Genomic DNA, 17,576 nt, shown 5'->3' on the forward strand with positions numbered 1-17,576 from the left:
CCGCCATGGCTATGGGCAACAGTCCAGATGGCAGAGGCTCCATCAGCCTGGGGCCCTCGGCTCACTCGGCAGGTTTGCTGGCCTGAGCAAGAAATAAACACTCTTTTTTAAACCACTGATAATTTTGACACTATAACCACAGCAAAGCCTAGTACATTCTGACTGGCACAGCACATGAACGGTCTTACCTCTAGGCCTGAAGTTTGATTTTAGCTCAGATGAGTCCAGAATATCAGCTGTGTTGGCTCAGACACCGAGGCCTGGAAGACCTGTGAGAGACTGCACACTGGACATGAGCTCCATCATGGGCCTGTCCGTAACTCTGCCCCCACATGGGCCCGTGACGTACCTGTGCCTGGGAATGGCAGCCAGTAGAAACACCTGACCCTTTCCTTATGTGACGGAGCTCAAGCAGTTCTATAAGCAAAGCTTCATTGTATCTGGCCTTGGGACTAAGCAGGTGGTTTTCATTGTCCCCTCCTTCTGATCTCTCTATGCCCCTGCACACTCTGACCACTCAGTGACCCCCAAAAGTTCAGGGGATTCCCTTCTTGATCCACACCCTCCAGTTGTCCCCAGGAGCCTTTCATTCCCCTTTCCAGTTCTCTTGGGTGGGGTTTGGGTGGTGGGCCTCCACACTGGCTCTCCTTCCCTTTTTGTTCACTTCCCTCTGAAGCTTTAGGGGGTAAATATGAATGTCACAGGGGACTGCTCTCTTTGGAGGCCTGCACAACGTGTTCGAGCAGCACTGTAGTGATTGTGCTGTGACTGGCCCCCTGGTGAGGAGCCGAGCTCACTGGGTATTGTGCTGGAGCCTTGGATTGTTGCAGAGATTACTGTGTCTGTTTTTGACGTCTGTCCAGAGCTTCCTCTTTTCCTTAGCCTTTGTTCCAGAACATTGAGGTGACAGTGGAAATGTTTCTGCTGCCGGAAGGAAAACATTATTAGGAATGGCTTTTCACCAGGCTGCTGGTATTCCGCTTTTCATGTAAGGTAATGATAGCCAAGTAATTCTGAGAACTGAAAGAGGTTAGCAGTCATTTTAAAAAACAGCAGCTTTTCTGCCAAAACAGTAATTCATGTTTATTATTTTTTGAAAATTGGAACATACGAAAGCATAATAATAAAAAAATGACTCTTCATAACCCCCAGTATAAAAATAACTATTGTTCCCTTTGGTTTTTACTTATAGGTACATTTTTAAATGAAATTGGAATGGTAACAAAGCAAACATTTATTGAGATCATGCTCTGTGCCAGGAAGTCTCTAAGCAATTGACATGCATTATCTTATTTTTCCTCACAACTCTTTGAAGAATCATTATCTCCATCCATTTTACAGAAGAGGAAACTGAGGCACAGAGAGGCAAAGTCACTTCTCTAAGGTCACACAGCTCATAAGAGTGGTGCCAGGATGAAAACCAAAGCAGTCTGTCTCCAGAGCCCAGGTCTTGATTAGCCTGTGATACTCTCTCACAGAGAAGGCACATTTCATGGAATGAGATTACATTGCGTGGAATTCTGCAGTGTTAGCTCTGAGTTGTCTGGTTCCATCTCCTTAGTCTGTAATTAGGAAATCTAAAACCACAGATGTGGTTTGATTTACAGAAGAACAACGTAGCTGGTACATGTCGGTTCCAAAACTGGCGCACGCATCTCCTGACCCACGCAGACCACATGCACGTGGACTCCGGGGGTCTGTGACCCTCTGTTCTCTTCCCCAGGTCCCAGCCCTGCAACAGCTGCTCTGTACAGCTGCCCTCAGTGCCAAGTCCAGATTATAGAGGGACAACAGGGTCTCTCGTGGCTTTCTTCCCAGCATGTACATGAAATTTCAGTCCCTGTTCAGGGGGTGTGTGGGCATCTAGCGATGATGTGTTAGCTGACTCTAATTCTCCTGCAGAGGTAGGGCTCTACGAGGCTGCAAGGAGTGGCCCAGCAATACGCCCAGCTTTTCACCCTTACCAAACATTTCTAACTGAGATCTGCCCACAAGCAGTAAGAGGGATTGATTTGAGCTTTAAATGCCGTAGCTTTCCCCGACCTGGATTCTCGAGAACATGCCAAGCATTGTTCTAACTTTAAAGTGAGCCAAACGTCAGCCAGCCCTCTGGGCATAAACATTCCTGTATGTGCGAGGCTGTCCTGGCCCAGCCGTCAGTAAGAGAACGAGGCCATCGCATTGAGACGCTGGAGTTGTCGGGTAGCCAGCTGCGGTGTGGTTGAGAATTAAATGCTGCTGCGGTCGGTAAGGTCTAAAAACCTCTGTATCTTCAGGTGTGGTGGTGGATTTCTCAATAGAGAATATGAAGCAGGTTGTTTTGGTGTGTGTGTTTTTTAATAACTTTATCTGAGTGAGCACAAGGAGGGCAAGAGCAGGCTCTTATGAATCTCACAAACAATATAGAGTGAAAAAAGATGAGAATGTTGAAGTCAGGTTCATGGTTACCCCTGGAGGTGGGGGTGATATCATCGTGATTAAAGGGGGCACGAGGGAGTTTCTGTTCTGTTTCTTTAACTGGGTCCTCATTATGTAATGTGTTCAGTTTGTAGAAATTCATTACGTTTCATACTTATTAAATGTGCCCTTTTCTGAGTATAAGTTATACTTAAAAACCCTCTTTGTGTTTGTGTATGTTGTTGCACATTTAGTTGAATCAGTGTGAAATGATGTAGATTTATTACGTAGGTATTAGGAAAACATCTCTACCTGGAATTGTCAGGTCCGTACGGGCTGAACTCCCAAGGTTATTTTTTGATTCTTTTAAAATGGACCTTAAATTGCTTCAGGCAGACTCTCCTGAGTGATGATGAATGATGCCATCTTAGTTCAGCAAACATTTATTGACAGCCTCCTGTGACTACGGGACAGTTGCTGGTGCAAGCTGGACACAGGTATTACCCATCTCTCCCCTGAGGGAGCCTACTCTTTGGGGTTAAAGTCCATGCATGAGTGATAAAGGAGTAGAGTGAGGATCACAGAAGGAAAGGCAGCTTCCAGTGGGACGAGGACAAACTTTGTGGGAAAAGTGGCATTTGAAATGGATCTTACAGCATATGTAGGATTTTGGTTAGCAGCGGTAAAGAGGTGACAGGCATTGCAAATATTGGACACAGGAGGAAATCCATAGAAAATTCATGTACATTCTGGGAACTTTGGGTTGCATGGGTCACTTAAGATAACCAGCATCTGTCAGGTGCAAGGTGAGGCCTGAAGGTAAGCTACAATCTGACAGTGGCCAGGTTGTATTATTTAATTGGGAGGCATTAGAGAGCCAAAGAAAGTTTCTGAGAAGTAGAGAAGCATGATTGGATTAGATATCTTCAGTGCCATCAGTTCCCCAGCCTCGTGATTGTATAGTTACCCTGTCTGCCTAAAATGAACATTTGCTGGGTTCCGTGCATCCCTTATTACTGTAATTTGAGCCCCTTCCTTTTTGGGTCCACTAGTGAGCCATAGATACAGAGCTTCCTTGAGTTTCCTGTGCTCATGTCTCTGGGACTTGATGATTATCATATACCTCCTTTAGTCCCTACACCCATCCTTCCCTCTTGACCAGCTGAAGTCACCATTCTTGTCTCCTTTTTTTATACATCCTGTGTTTTAGTCTGGTAATGATTTGGCATTTCGTTTCTTCCAGCCTGATGCTCCTCTGCCAGATAAAACAGCCAGTGTCTCTTATGCATGGCAAGATGGTGTGTAGGGGAAAGGGGCCAAGAAATAATGTTAACAGACCTTTGTAAGTTATGAAGTAGGCCTGATCCCCCAGCCTGGGTGCGTCCCACTGTGCTGCTGCGCCCCCTTCCTGGGAAGGAGCACCAGGGAGAATTTTTCATGTGGCAGACTGTTAACAGTATTCATTGTTGGAAACAATCCACGTTGAGTCAGGGCCACTTAGGCAGCGTGCAGTCTGCTGAGTTATTATCTTACTAATTTTTTTGCTATGTCAGTTTATTATCTCCTTAAAAAAAAGGTAATGTGGGCTGAATATTGTCTTGTCTCCCACTCGAGACTCTATACCACGGCAATTATTCTAATCAAAGGGTTGTTACCTTGACAAATAAGATGGCTTCGGTTTAGATCTTATGAATCTTTGTTTAGAGAATGTATTCAGACGCTACAAAGACCTGTTTTTGGTCTTCTGAGCACACTAGTCAGAGCGTCCTGATGTGGAAAGGGGACCTGAGTTAGGGTGATTTGATTCAAATCCTGACTCCTTTAAGTCTCAGTTTCTACTTGTTATGTGGATTTACCACATTCTTTGCCTGGCGTGGAAGTGAGAATCAAACAGGACAACCCTGTGAACATTTGCAGTGCCTGGCACACAGACTGCATTTGCCTTCCCTTTTAGAGCACAGACTAGCACCCACCCTCCATCTCCCACACCCCGCTGCCAAGATGCTCAGCTTTGCAGTTCTTTTCCCCAGGCAGCCCTTGAGTGAAAGCTATTTCACACGGTCTTAGTATTAGTACTGTTTTTTTAATCACTTTGGTTGTGGTTTTTGGTTGTTTTCACGTCTAAATACTGTTTTTGTATTACTTAGTTATTAAAATGAATCTTGCACCATATTATTTCATCACATCTGTTTAATGATTTCATTAAAAAATAATTTCTTGTATAGATGAATGTACCTGCTGAAACTTCACTTTCTTTTATATTTCTTTGATTTCTTTTCTTCATTCTCCTTTTGTTAAGTGATTGAGTTCTGACTTGGATGCACTTCCCACAATGGTGAAATTCACTGTGAATGGGGCATGGCAGGCATCCCGGTTACCTGGGCGCTTTGGGAAACCAGGGCTGACCGGTAACCTCATTCTATGCATTTCTCCCCTGGCAACCAAAAGTTACCATCTGATCACACAGAAGATTGGATACCCTGGGAGATCTGAATCTCACAGTTACTATACATGGGTAGGGGAAGGAGTTGGACTCTCCTTTATTCAACATGAGAGGATAGTAGGAAGTTTTTTAAAAATCTGGGACTTAAATATGTCTGCCGTGTGTGCACAGATTCTATCACAGTAGCTGTCTCTTAGACTTCACGCCTTAAAGTTGCTGCTCCTGCTCTGTCTTTTGCAGGTAGAACGCCATGACATGAATACCCTAAGCCTGCCCCTGAACATACGCCGAGGCGGGTCAGACACCAACCTCAACTTTGATGTTCCAGATGGCATCCTGGACTTCCACAAGGTCAAGCCCAATGCGGACAGCCTGAAGCAAAAAATTCTAAAGGTAACGGAGCAGATCAAAATTGAGCAGACGTCCCGTGATGGGAACGTTGCCGAATACCTGAAACTAGTCGACAGCGCTGACAAGCAGCAGGCTGGCCGCATCAAACAAGTCTTTGAGAAGAAGAATCAGAAGTCGGCTCACTCCATCGCCCAGCTGCAGAAGAAGTTAGAACAGTATCACAAAAAGCTCAGGGAGATCGAACAGAACGGAGCCTCCAGAAGCTCGAAGGACATTTCCAAGGACAACCTGAAGGACATCCAGCACTCTATGAAAGATGCCCACGCCAAGTCTCGAACTGCACCCCACAACTTGGAGAGCAGTAGATCGGGCATGCCAGGGGTCTCCTTCACCCCACCTGTATTTGTCTTCAATAAATCCAAAGAGTTTGCCAACTTGATCCGGAATAAGTTCGGCAGCGCAGACAACATCGCTCACTTAAAAAACTCCTTAGAGGAGTTTAGGCCCGAGACGGGTGCCAGGGCCTATGGGGGCAGTGCGACCACTGTAAACAAATCCAAGTATGGCAGCGACGACGAGTGTTCGAGCGGCACGTCGGGCTCCGCCGACAGTAACGGGAACCAGTCGTTCGGGGCCAGCGGAACGGGCGCGCTGGACAGCCAGGGAAAGCTCACCATGATCCTGGAGGAACTGAGGGAGATCAAGGACACCCAGGCACAGCTGGCCGAGGACATCGAGGCGCTGAAGATGCAGTTTAAGAGAGAATATGGTTTTATTTCTCAGACCCTGCAAGAGGAGAGATACAGGTATTATTTCAGACTGTTCTCAGAATTTATTTGGAAGCATGAGTTACTAAGTGTAGGGAGATTGCTTGACAGTGATATGCTAAAGGCTGTGTTTTTCATAAAGAGGAATATGGGTCAAAAGGCATTTTAGGGCCCTGGCTGGTGTGGCTCAGTTGGTTGAGTATTGTCCTGTGCACCAAAAGGCTGCTGGTCCAGTTCCTGCCCAGGGCACATGCTCAGGTTGTGGGTTTGATCCTCGGTCGGGTGTGTATGGGAGGCAACCATTGATGTTTCTCTCTCTCTCTCCCCCTCTCCCTTCATCTCTCTCTAAAATGAATACGAACACATTTTTTTTAAAAAAGTCATTTAGGAATCAGTAGGTCTCCATACTTCATAGCTTGACAGTTTAGAGAAAGACATTATATGTGTGGGTCTGTTAAAATAGCACTACGTAGTCTTTGACTCGTGTGCATGTTAAACTGATTCAGTGACTTCTATAGGGAAGTTTGATTACACTAGTTCATAGATATGTATTTGATTTTCCTCCGTAATAACTATCAAGTGAAAAACTCATTCATTGTCCAACAAACTAGATTTTATTTGGTACACCAGTCTTAAAGTCTTTATGTAGCAGGTTTTTCTACATACTGTATTTTGCTCATTAAACTTTTCCCCCATAAATGAAGAGCGTTCAAAAGAAATTTTACAGATCTTGTAACATAGAAACCCACACCTGAAACCTATATGTTCATATTAACCAATGTCACCCCGGTAAATTTAATTTAAAAAAAATAAAGTATGCATTTCAAATCCGTGGATTATACAGAGTAGGGGAAAAGTAGGCTTATAGTTGTGAGTACGCAAAACACAGAGTTTATTCTTGTATTATTTATTATTATTTTTATGAGAACAGTTGTAAACCTACTTTGCCCCACCCTGTCTTAGCTAGTTTTAAAAGTCAAGTGTTTTATAGGCTGGCTTCTGTGTGCTTACAGCTTGTTAATAAAAAATATATATGCCTAGCCCTGGTCGGGGCGTTCAGTTGGTTGGAACATCATCCCCTACACCAATAGGTTGTGGGTTCAATTCCTGGTCAAGGCACATACCTAGGCTGCAGGCTTGATCCCCAGTCAGCACGCATACGGGAGGCAAACGATCCATGTTTCTCTCTCACATCAATGTTTCTCTCTCTCTTGTTCTCTATCTCTCTATTTCTCCCTTCCTCCCTCCCTTCCTCTCTCTCTAAAATCAATAAAAACATATCCTCAGGTGAGGATTAAAAAAAAAAAATGTGTATATGCCCAAATACGAGGTGATTTCTCACCATTTTCCCAAGAAAATGTTCCTCCGAAGGGTTTTTTGGTCAAAATGAATATGTTAACTTATCAAAATGTAGGTAAAAAAGTAAATACCTATCACATATTGTAAGATTTAAATTTTCAGTTTATCTTACATGTTTTATATCTGATACACGGTTTATATATATATTCAGGAATGTGGCTTTTTTCAGCTATACTTTATGAAACAACTTTTTAAACTTTCCTCATATGTCTTTGACTTTCGTTTCTTTGTCACACTAGAACTATTTTTGAGTCACAAGTTTTCCAGAGAATAGTAACAATTCCATTCTAATAGCTTGGGATGCAGCACTCTTTGGGTCCAAATTTATCCCAAGTCACAAATACCCACTTACATAAATTTAGGAAAATATTTGTTCTCATTTGTTATATATTTATATTTGTGATCTCCATGATTTAGCCAATGACTATATTGCTTACTTTAAGAGACCATTAAAGGGCTTGTTTATAACACCAACATTGGGCAACTATGAAGTCCTACCTGAGAATAAGCATTAAGCATGTATTTTTTGTCTCATTTAAAAAAAAATGTATAAGCATCTTAAAACTGGCATTAATCAGAGTCATTTCAGGCTAATGCATCTTCCCCAAATAGTGCTTTCTGCTTCAAAATAAACATTGTAAGTTTATGTCAATACATATAAAACAAATCCCTCTTTTCTGAGAGGGATAAAAGCTGAGCATGGGAATCTTTATGCCTCTGTTACCTTAGATTTGGACTTTTGGAAAGGCCACCTGGTAAGCCACCTGTAATTTATAATGAGCTTAATTTGTTATTGGTACTTAAGTCCCAGGAGCAGAAACATGTATTCAGAATCAGTGTGTACACTGGGAAACAGTGGGGTTGGCTCTTTCCTTATAAGCACTCTGACCCATGACAGCCGTGCCCATGAACCGCTGGGCACTGTGGGGGCAGGGGAGGGAGGAGCCCCCAATGCCAGCGGTCCTTGCCTTGAGCAGGATCCCAGACAGCCCTGCTTCCTGACCAGCCATAGTGAGCGTGTCATTGTTGAGGTCAATCCTGCCGTCATCGAAGCCAGCCAACGTGCTGGTCTGACCTGGGTGGAAAAGCCAGAATTGCTTGCACGAAACCTCAGCGGTGAGGATAGAGTTAGGACGGCAGGGACCGGTCTTTCCTGGAGCTGGAAGTCGGTGTGGGAAGCTAGACTTTTCTTTTAGAAACAGTCTGCCAGGAGATGAAAATAAGCCAAGGGGCACAGGCGTCGGTGAGATATAAAGGACGCCATTCCAGAATGTGCTGTTAGAACCCCTTGGAAATGTGCTCAGAATTGGCTCCTCTCTTTACAAAGGTACGAGCGACTGGAAGACCAGCTCCATGACCTGACGGACCTACACCAGCACGAGACGGCCGACCTGAAGCAGGAGCTGGCCAGCATCGAGGAGAAGGTGGCCTACCAGGCCTACGAGCGCTCGCGCGACATCCAGGTGCCTTTCCTCTCGTCCTTAGGCACTCAGGCTAAGCGCATACCCCTAAGCAAACGTGTCTTCTCTGCCTTATTGACCCCATCAGCTCATGTTATAGACCAGCAGTTTTCCACTTTTTTCATCTCATGGCACACATAAACTGATTACTAAAATGCGGCACACCAACATACATACTATGTTTTTTGCCGATATGACAAAAAAAAGTAGGTTTTGGGGTGTTTTTTTTAAATATATCTTTATTGATTTCAGAGAGAGGAGGGAAGAGAGAGTTGAAACATCAATGATGAGAAAGTCACTGATCAGTTGCCTCCTGCACGCCCCCGATTGGGGATCGAGCCCGCAACCCGGACATGTGTCCTGACTGGGAATCGAACCAAGATCTCCTGGATCATAGGTCGATGCTCAACTTCTGAGCCACGCCCGGCTGGGCAAGTAGGTATAATTTTGATTGATTCACGCCAGATGGCTGTTGTTGTGTTGGCTGTTGTCCTTTTTTTATTTGGCAGCCTAAGGGAAAGAGGTCAGAGGTCAGTGCCCTGGACTAAATAGTCAGGTGTTGCATGTTTTAAAAATTCTTACAGCACGCTGGTTGAAAATCGCTGTATAGACGTTACTAAGTAAAGGAGCTGGATTCTGTTTACTTTCTGCCTAAATCAGTTAACAAATGTTTATTATCTACCCCCAAGCTCCCCTACTCTATACCCTACTCTATACCCTACTCTCCCCACCACAACCAAAATCTTTTAAAATTTTAAAACATAAAAAAACTTTGCTGCCCGGCCGGGCGTGGCTCAGCGGTTGAGCATCGACCTAGGATCCAGGCGATCAGGGTTCGATTCCCGGTCAGGGCACATGCCTGGGTTGCGGGCTAGGCAGCTGATCAGTGACTCTCTTATCATTGATGTTTCTCTCTCTCTCCCCCTCCTTTCCTCTCTCTAAAATCAATAAAGATACATTTTTTTAAAAAAGGAAAAAAACCTTTGCTTTTATAATTGTAAGTTTACTTCTCTTGACCACCTTCACCCATTTTGCCCTGTACCTCTGGCAACCACCAATCTGTCCCCTGTTTCTATGAGTTCAGTTTTTTAGATTCAACATATGAGTGAGATCATATAGTATTTGTCTTTATCCATCTGACTTATTTCACTTAGCATAATGCCCTCAAGGTCTACCCATGTGGACCTTGGCAAATGGAAGTATTTCCTTCTGTCTCATGGCTTTATAGTATTCCATTGTAGATATAATACCACATTTTCATTTATTCATTCATCAATAGACACTTAGGTTGTTTCCATGTCTTGACTAATGTAAATAAAGCTGCAGTGGACATGGGGGTGCAGATATCTCTTCTAGATGCTGATTTCCTTTCCTTTGGGTATACACCCAGAAGTAGGATTGCTGGATCTTATGATAGTTTTATTTTGAATTTTTTGAGAACTGCCATGCTGTTTTCCACAGTGGCTGTGCCAGTTTACATACCCTCTGATTGCCTTTTTTTCAAAAAACAAATAATTATACTCTTGGAGTAACGCTCAGCTTCATTTTTGCAAATTTTCTTGGCGGCCAGTGATTATTTTCTCCAGATCCACTTCACAAAGGGGAGAAAACTGAAACAGAGATTTCTCCCACAGTGTGTGAGCTGGAGTTTGAGCACCAAGGTTTGTTCTACTCTGTGTCGAGGGCTGAGCCTGTGCTAACGCCACATGTGTACTTGGACAGTTCTGGGAGCCAAAGCCTCAGACAAAGCTGGTAGGAAATGCTTGCCCAAGGACCATGACACTTGAGGATGTCTGCCCCTGCTCCGAGTTAGGAGACAGCTTCACCACTGACTGGCTTCAAAAATGTGAACCTATTTAAATGTTAAGTGTTGCCAGGTGAAGAAAGCAGTCATTTTTAGTAGATCATTCTGTTTTAGCACATGTCTGGGATGCCGCGGATTATGTCTGAATATTTGGTTTTCTTATTTAGGGGATAGTCTGGGTTAATCTTGTTCTTCCTTTTTAAAGAAACATACTTTAGGGATGAAGAGTTAGATAAAGGGAGGGACGTCACGTAGGGAGCTCAAAAATTCAGTCATTTCAACATTTTTTGGTTTCATCTCTAGTTCAGAAGTGCAATGAGAACGTCTCTGTGAGTGACTGGAGGACCCTTTGTTGTTACAATAGTTAGAATCCTGGCTCTGCTACTTACTGTGTGACCCTGACAGGTCAGCTCTCTGGGCCTCAGTTTCCTCATCTATAAGATGGAAATAGTAATGAGCTCTACCTCCTAAGGTTGTTGAGAGGATTAAATGGGATAATAACGTAAAGTACTTAAATCTTTGCCTGACATATAAGCAGTCAAAAAGTAATGCTGACCACTCTGTATCATGCTGGTGAGTAGCCGTGTTTCTCAGGGCTCCTAGCATTTGCGCCTGCTCAGCTTTGTCCTATTTCTTGTTTCTTTTGTTCTCAGAGGCAGGGGATGGCCAGTGTAGATGAAGGAGGCTATTGCCTGTGCCATGCAAGGGTTTGTTGTTATTTTAAGCAGATGAGTATTGGGGTTTTTTTAAACCCTGAATTCCCAGTGAAAAGAGTTTAAAAGATAACCCTGTCCTTTGTCTCTGTCCCCAATAAGTTAAATACTGGACCCAGGGAAGCAGTAAAGATTGTGGGACTGAGTGTCTCCTCGTGGGTGCTATGACTACAGCTCCTTACTATACATGGCTCAATTGTTTTGAATTTTTCTTTTGGTAAAAAAAAAAAAAAAATGATAGTTCTAAGGCACTTCTCATCTGCCCAATAAAAGATGAATGAATTTGCCTAAAATGCTAGTCGTTTGTCTTGTTCTATCACCTTTCCATGCCATGTTCAAAATGAAGGAAACCTTGGGCCAAAGTATTTGGGGGGGAAAATACATGCTTTCTAGGGCACTTGCCTTTCGTCATGGAGAGCCAGTATTTTTTAGAATGTGAAGATCTGAAGAAGTTTTACCTTTTTTGTTGGTAGCCTGTGTAACGAAAGTTACTATAGTAACAACAAATTCTGTTCTTTGGCCGTAGGGTATATTCAGCTGAAGAAAAGCAGATCATGTTAGAGCCATTATGCTGCTTAAAACCTAAAAAGATGACTGTCTCGTAATTGAGCAAACACATATTGGTGAATGAATTAGACAATAGGCTAGTGAACTAAAAGGGGCTCCTTTTCTCTCAAGAGACTAAAGGTGTTTCTCTTTCAAGCCTCATATCCCATAGCCCAGTCTCCTGAGTATCCGGCCAGTACGAGCACTGCTGCATGCCTGGCACTGGCTTTCTGCTGGGAAACCAGCTCAGCGGGCCTAGCCCTCACCCCCGTGCGGCAGTGATGGCCTCTTAGTTGGGGAGAGGGCTAAAGGGAGGCTTGGCTATTCTGATGGACGTGACAGTTGACTTGAGTCCTGAAGGACGAATGGGAGATTCGCAGGTGAAGAGGGGAGGGGCCTGGAGGCAAATATTTCAGTCTCAGTACACTGCATGTGTAAAGCCCTGAGCATTCACCTTTTCAGAACTTGAAAAGACCTTTATGGCCAGAACACAGTGAGGGAGGAGAGAGTGGCAGGGCCTGAGCAATGTTAAAGATTTAAAAAGTGTTACCAAAAGGAGTGACATCAGATAGGCATCTTTCAAAGATCATTTGGGCTGCTGTGTGGAAAGTGGATTCACAGGGTTGAGAATGAAGGGGGTGTATGGAAAAACATGTGCAGCTGTTGCAGGCAAGAGATCCTGGTGGTGACTGGGAGGGGAGAGAAACAGACCAGTTGAGATAGATACTGGGTGTTGTATCGGTGGGGCTGGGTGATGGTGGTGATGAGTGCCTCTCAGGCTTCCAGTATGAGGAACTGGGCGGATCAGGTGCTGTTTTCTGAGAAGAGGAACACTAGAAGGGAAATAGGGTTGATGGCAGGTGCGGGAGAAGGTGCAATACTTGCATCCACATTTGGACATGTGGCATTTGAGATGCTTTTAAGAAGCTCAAATGAAGATGCCAAGGAGGCATGTAGATATATGAGTCGATCTCAGAAGAGACAGCTGGGCTAGAGGTATACCTGGACTCATCTGTGTCTTAGTCATTGAAGTCTTGGAAAGAACCAGATCTAGCGAGAATGCATGACCCCGGATAGTGTCTTGAGTAACGCAGCATTCCAAAGGCAGGTGAAACAGTTGTCCCACAGCCAGTCCTGTCCCCGCCCTCCTCCCTCCATCTTCCACCAGCCTGCAATGGATGCACACAGACTGAGCAGCGAAATAAGGAGTAGCAATTGGAGCTGCCACCTACTCCATGGCTGGAGATACTCAACTGTCCCCAAATGGAACCCCACCCCTCCTCTGGTTTGTCCCTTGGGGTACCAACAGATGCCAACATTTTATGCACTTTAATTCATATGTAGGTGGAGTCAGAATACTTAACCGTAATTTCTTATTTATAGTATTTTATGGTTGTATACACAGGCTCATTCTGCACATAAATAACAGGGTAAAATGAGCCTTGGGAGTCTTGTTTTCTTTCCTTGCCGTGATCACCGTCATCGTCAGTTTGGCTGTGGGGCCGCCTTGGCCTCAGGCGTCCTGACCTAGGGGCTCTCTGCCCTTGCACGCAGGCGCTCCCGCGTTGCCCGCGGTCTCACAGCCGCTGATCCTCGCTCCCCCTTTCGCCCACAGGAAGCCTTGGAATCGTGCCAGACGCGCATTTCTAAGCTGGAGCTCCACCAGCAGGAGCAGCAGGCCCAGCAGACAGACACGGTGAACGCCCGCGTCCTGCTGGGGAAGTGCATCAACGTGGTCCTGGCCTTCATGACTGTCATCCTGGTGTGCGTGTCCACCATCGCCAAGTTCATCTCGCCCATGATGAAGAGCCGCTTCCACATCATTGGCACCTTCTTTGCTGTGACTCTTCTTGCAATAGTTTGTAAAAACTGGGACCATATTCTGTGTGCCATAGAAAGGATAATAATACCCAGATGAATTACTGGTTCCCGTCTTAAAGTTCCTTCAAGTTTTTATTCTAAAGAGAACTCTGTGCGCCCTACCAAATTTTAACATGGACATTGTGCCAACTGAAGATTGCCAGGCCTGGGACTGTGCATTGTAAATAACTACAGCTCTCCTAACTTGCAGCAGTTGCCAGCTTGGTCCCTGTACCTGGTTAATGTGAATCTGTTTCTGAGCTCTCCCCATGTTATTGCCTTAATCAGACCAGATTTCCTGCCCCCTGACTCGCCCAGCACGGTAGACCTCTGGTTATTGAGCACTTGGCATAGTTACTGGCTCAGAAGAAAAGGGAATTTCGGTGTCTCTCTCTCTCAAGTCTCTATCATAATTGGGCTCACCGTTGTTAGTGGTCACGTTTTCCCTGAGTCCCGTAAGCAGCAAGGATGTGGCACGACTCAGGGAAGGGAAGAAGTCAGGCGTTGGCCGTGTTGAACACTCACGGCCTGTGGAAGCCCAGGAAATCCCCTGTAACCCATCCCGATGGGCCACAGTCAGCCGTAGGTCCCATTTGTGCCCGTGTCCACAGTGCTCAATTGTGTGGCTCGCCATAACATGGAAATCTTACGACACACCTGTTTATCCATCCAAAGTCTGACTTGGTGGTTCTATTACACTTTAAATGCTAAGACAAGAGGATGTGTGAATGGGGCTTGTGCCTTATGCCCATGGAGCCGTACACCTGATTTCATCCTAACTGACTGTCTAATGCCCAGCCTCCAAAGCTTGTAGAAATGCTTGCAAATCCCTCAGACTGTGGCTTTAACATTAATTTGGGGGCCTGTCAGCACTACTCAGGAGGCTTGTGATTCAACAAACCTTAATTGTGATAAACCCCCTGTGAGGATGTGATTCACTTTATTCGCGAGTCTGTGAGGGGTCCGAAGCTTACTCAGTAAATGAAAACACGATGCTCCTGTTGCAGGGCTTTTCTTTAAGGAGGAAAACTGATCATGGTTTATAAAGCTCAAGCACACTCAGGTAGGAATACTGGAAGAAGGAGGAAAGTAGGACATGTGGTCTAACTGGGTGGCAGCTAGGCCAATGGGGGCAGGTCACCTGAATGCAGGCCAAGTGGGTCCTCTTAGGATGCTGGAAGACCAGCAAGAATAAGATAAATTAGGTGCAGTGTCTGAGCCAAGGGTGTCATCTGTCTCCTGGCATCTCACTGAAAATAAGTCCTGGATAACAGAGCGGCCACGTGTCCCCTGAGACAGCAGCATTCAAAAATCGGCCTCTTTGGGGGATGCCAGTCACTACCTTCAGCCCAGCGATACTATCCTTAAATCTGTTCCTCTGTGTCCATAAAAGGAAGGCGTAGAATTTTGTGGAACCTGCTGGGTCGCCCCTCCTCCCACCACCACTCTGTTATCTGAAGACTAAAGGTGCATGTTAGTGTACATTTTCTTCCAGAAAACTTCAAACTGCCTGGATTTAAATTAAGTGCAATATTTTGCAAACAGCTGCTTTTAGGGAAATCCTTGAAGAAAATGTGACAGTGCCATGGTTTGAGAGGATGCAGTAGTCGAGCGTTTGGCACAAGCCGTGTGTGTGTGAGCTCCTACAACTCAGCCTTTTGTTTTAAGTTTACAATTCAGTGGTTTTAATCAGTTCACAAACTCATACAACTATCACCATTATCTAATTCCAAACTCGAACTTTTTAAAACAATAAACATGATTTCATGACATTGTTGGCTAGAAAGTATCTTGGATTCAGGGAAGGGAGTTTCTGGGCCCACCCCCATCTCATGGCCATCTCCTTTCACCGTCAGAGTCTCCCTGGGTCTCCCACGTTGGCTGTTAATACACTGTGATCCATCAAATCCAGGGGACAGAAACCAGTTCCAGATCCAGGGAAGGGAGGGAGAGGAATGGTGTGCTTGCTTTTGCTTATATGTTTTAAAGGCCAGCATTCCCCTGTGTCTGTGGGCATCAGTCTCCATGGGGCTGAGGGCTGGGGTAACTTATACCCTTGCATCAAGCTGGGTCCTGGGTGGGCTCCTCTTGAAGTCTGTGAATCTTTCTGAGGCACTTTGGACGTGCCAGGGGCTGGGGTGGGTGTAGATGCTGCTGTTAGTTTAGCGGAATGGGTGTGGGCTCCACCCTTGAGATAAGGGCTCTTGGAGGGCCTAGGAAGACACCAGCCTCCTGCCACCACACTCCACTCCGTGGCTTGGCCCAGCAAGTTTGCCGTGACACTCCCCAGACTTTGCACCTGCGCGTCCCTCCCAGTGAGAAAAGTGAAGAAGTGGGAGGCAGCGCCCTCCCACCCCTCCACTCTGGAGCAGTTAACGAGCTGCTGGAAACCGGCCCTCGTCTGAGATAGTGTGACATTGAAATGATCACACCGCATCATAAATTCTTTTTACAGAATTCATATTTTCAGAGATTCTCAGACATCGGATAAGCTTGTTTTCACTTAGATATGCTCAGTGTACATGGCGTATTTATTTTAGAGTCTTGGTGAAAATTCATGAAGCTTTCTAATAAGATGACTCAGTCTCTAGTTTATTATTTTCTTAAGAATAAACCCTCCCACTGCTTGTTTTCTGCACTGCATAAGGAAATTAAATGAAATTTTATAAGTATACAATGAAAAGTAGTGATCAAGCTATAGCGTATCCTGGGATTGGATACTTAATTTACACTTAAGTGAGCTGGTCCCTTTTCCCACCTTGCGCTGGTGGCAAACGTCTCGTGTGTACCTGCTAAGTGTGAGCGCCAGCAGTGGCATGGGCGAGCCCCTCATTCAGCGAACTGATTGATTTTAGATGCCGACATGGGGCGCTAGCACTGGGGGCTTTGTGACATTATTTTCATGATCACCAGGATAACGATAGCTGTGGACAAAACACAAACCTAGAACCACTCCCTTGTGGGTTTTGCATCGGCTATTACAGCTTGTATTTCAAGTACGATTAAGCCAGGACAAAGCACCCTCCCCACAAAAAGTAAATAAATAAATTCGAACCCGCAGTGAATAAAAGTACTCCGTTGCTGGTTTGGGGCAGTGACGGTTTCTAGCGTGTACCGTTAGTGGTTTTACTCATATGCTCGCTGTAGATGGAAATCTGAAGCGCCTCCTCTTCATCCCAGCCCGTCGTGCTGTGGTCCCTCCTGCCACTCGGTGTCCGTGTGTCCGTGTGTCCGTGTGTCCGTGTGATTGTAGCCCCTCTCCTGCTTTGGAATTGTTTTCACTGAAATCTTGCCCCACGGTGTGTGCTCCTGAGCCAGACCAGTCCTCTAGCAGGTCAGGTTTAATTATGGGGCCAGTAATGGGGTGGGAACTAGCTTCCCTCCGGCAACTAATGACTTTTGTCCTTTTTGTTTGAATTTTAAATACCAAATTTTTTTGCATTAAATGGGAACATTTTTTTTGGTATTGAATCCAAATATGGTTGTAGTGGTTTGGAAAAACATTTAATTATACTTATTACTGGGGACATGTGTTATTAAATAACCTATTTTTCATATTTCTATAATTCTGAGGAACTGGTGGTAGGACAGAGTGGCATTATTTAAAATTCAGGGCTTTACCTGGAGAGAGGTATTTCAAGAAGTTTAACGCATGTAAGGAAACAGGTGGTCTAAAAAAATAAGTCATTGAAAACAATGAGATAGGCCTGTTTACATTACATCAGAAGTAGTTAAGAAGCTAAAAAAAAAATAAAGATATAGTTAATAAGAGTTTGGTAACCCATAAGATATAAAGAAGAATTAACCTATAACTTTCTAAAGTCAGTACAATTCCTCTGTTTATAAAAAGCTGGAAAGCAGTGTACCTGAATTGTT

The 17,576-nt window shown here is 44.8% G+C and overlaps 1 protein-coding gene across 1 annotated transcript in view; it reads left to right on the forward strand.

The window, feature by feature from the left end:
* Positions 1-16,932, forward strand: part of TMCC3 (transmembrane and coiled-coil domain family 3) — a 66,243-nt gene extending 49,311 nt beyond the window's left edge. The window contains exons 2-4 of the mRNA XM_087814490.1: positions 5,081-5,997; positions 8,645-8,780; positions 13,456-16,932. Coding sequence (XP_087670616.1) covers positions 5,081-5,997; positions 8,645-8,780; positions 13,456-13,758 — 1,356 coding nt within the window. The 3' untranslated portion in view covers positions 13,759-16,932. The remainder of the gene's footprint in view (positions 1-5,080; positions 5,998-8,644; positions 8,781-13,455) is intronic.
* The last annotated feature ends 644 nt before the right edge of the window (positions 16,933-17,576 follow it).

Source organism: Miniopterus natalensis, chromosome 2, assembly GCF_054644295.1.
Source record: "Miniopterus natalensis isolate mMinNat1 chromosome 2, mMinNat1.hap1, whole genome shotgun sequence".
Lineage (NCBI taxonomy): Eukaryota > Metazoa > Chordata > Mammalia > Chiroptera > Miniopteridae > Miniopterus > Miniopterus natalensis.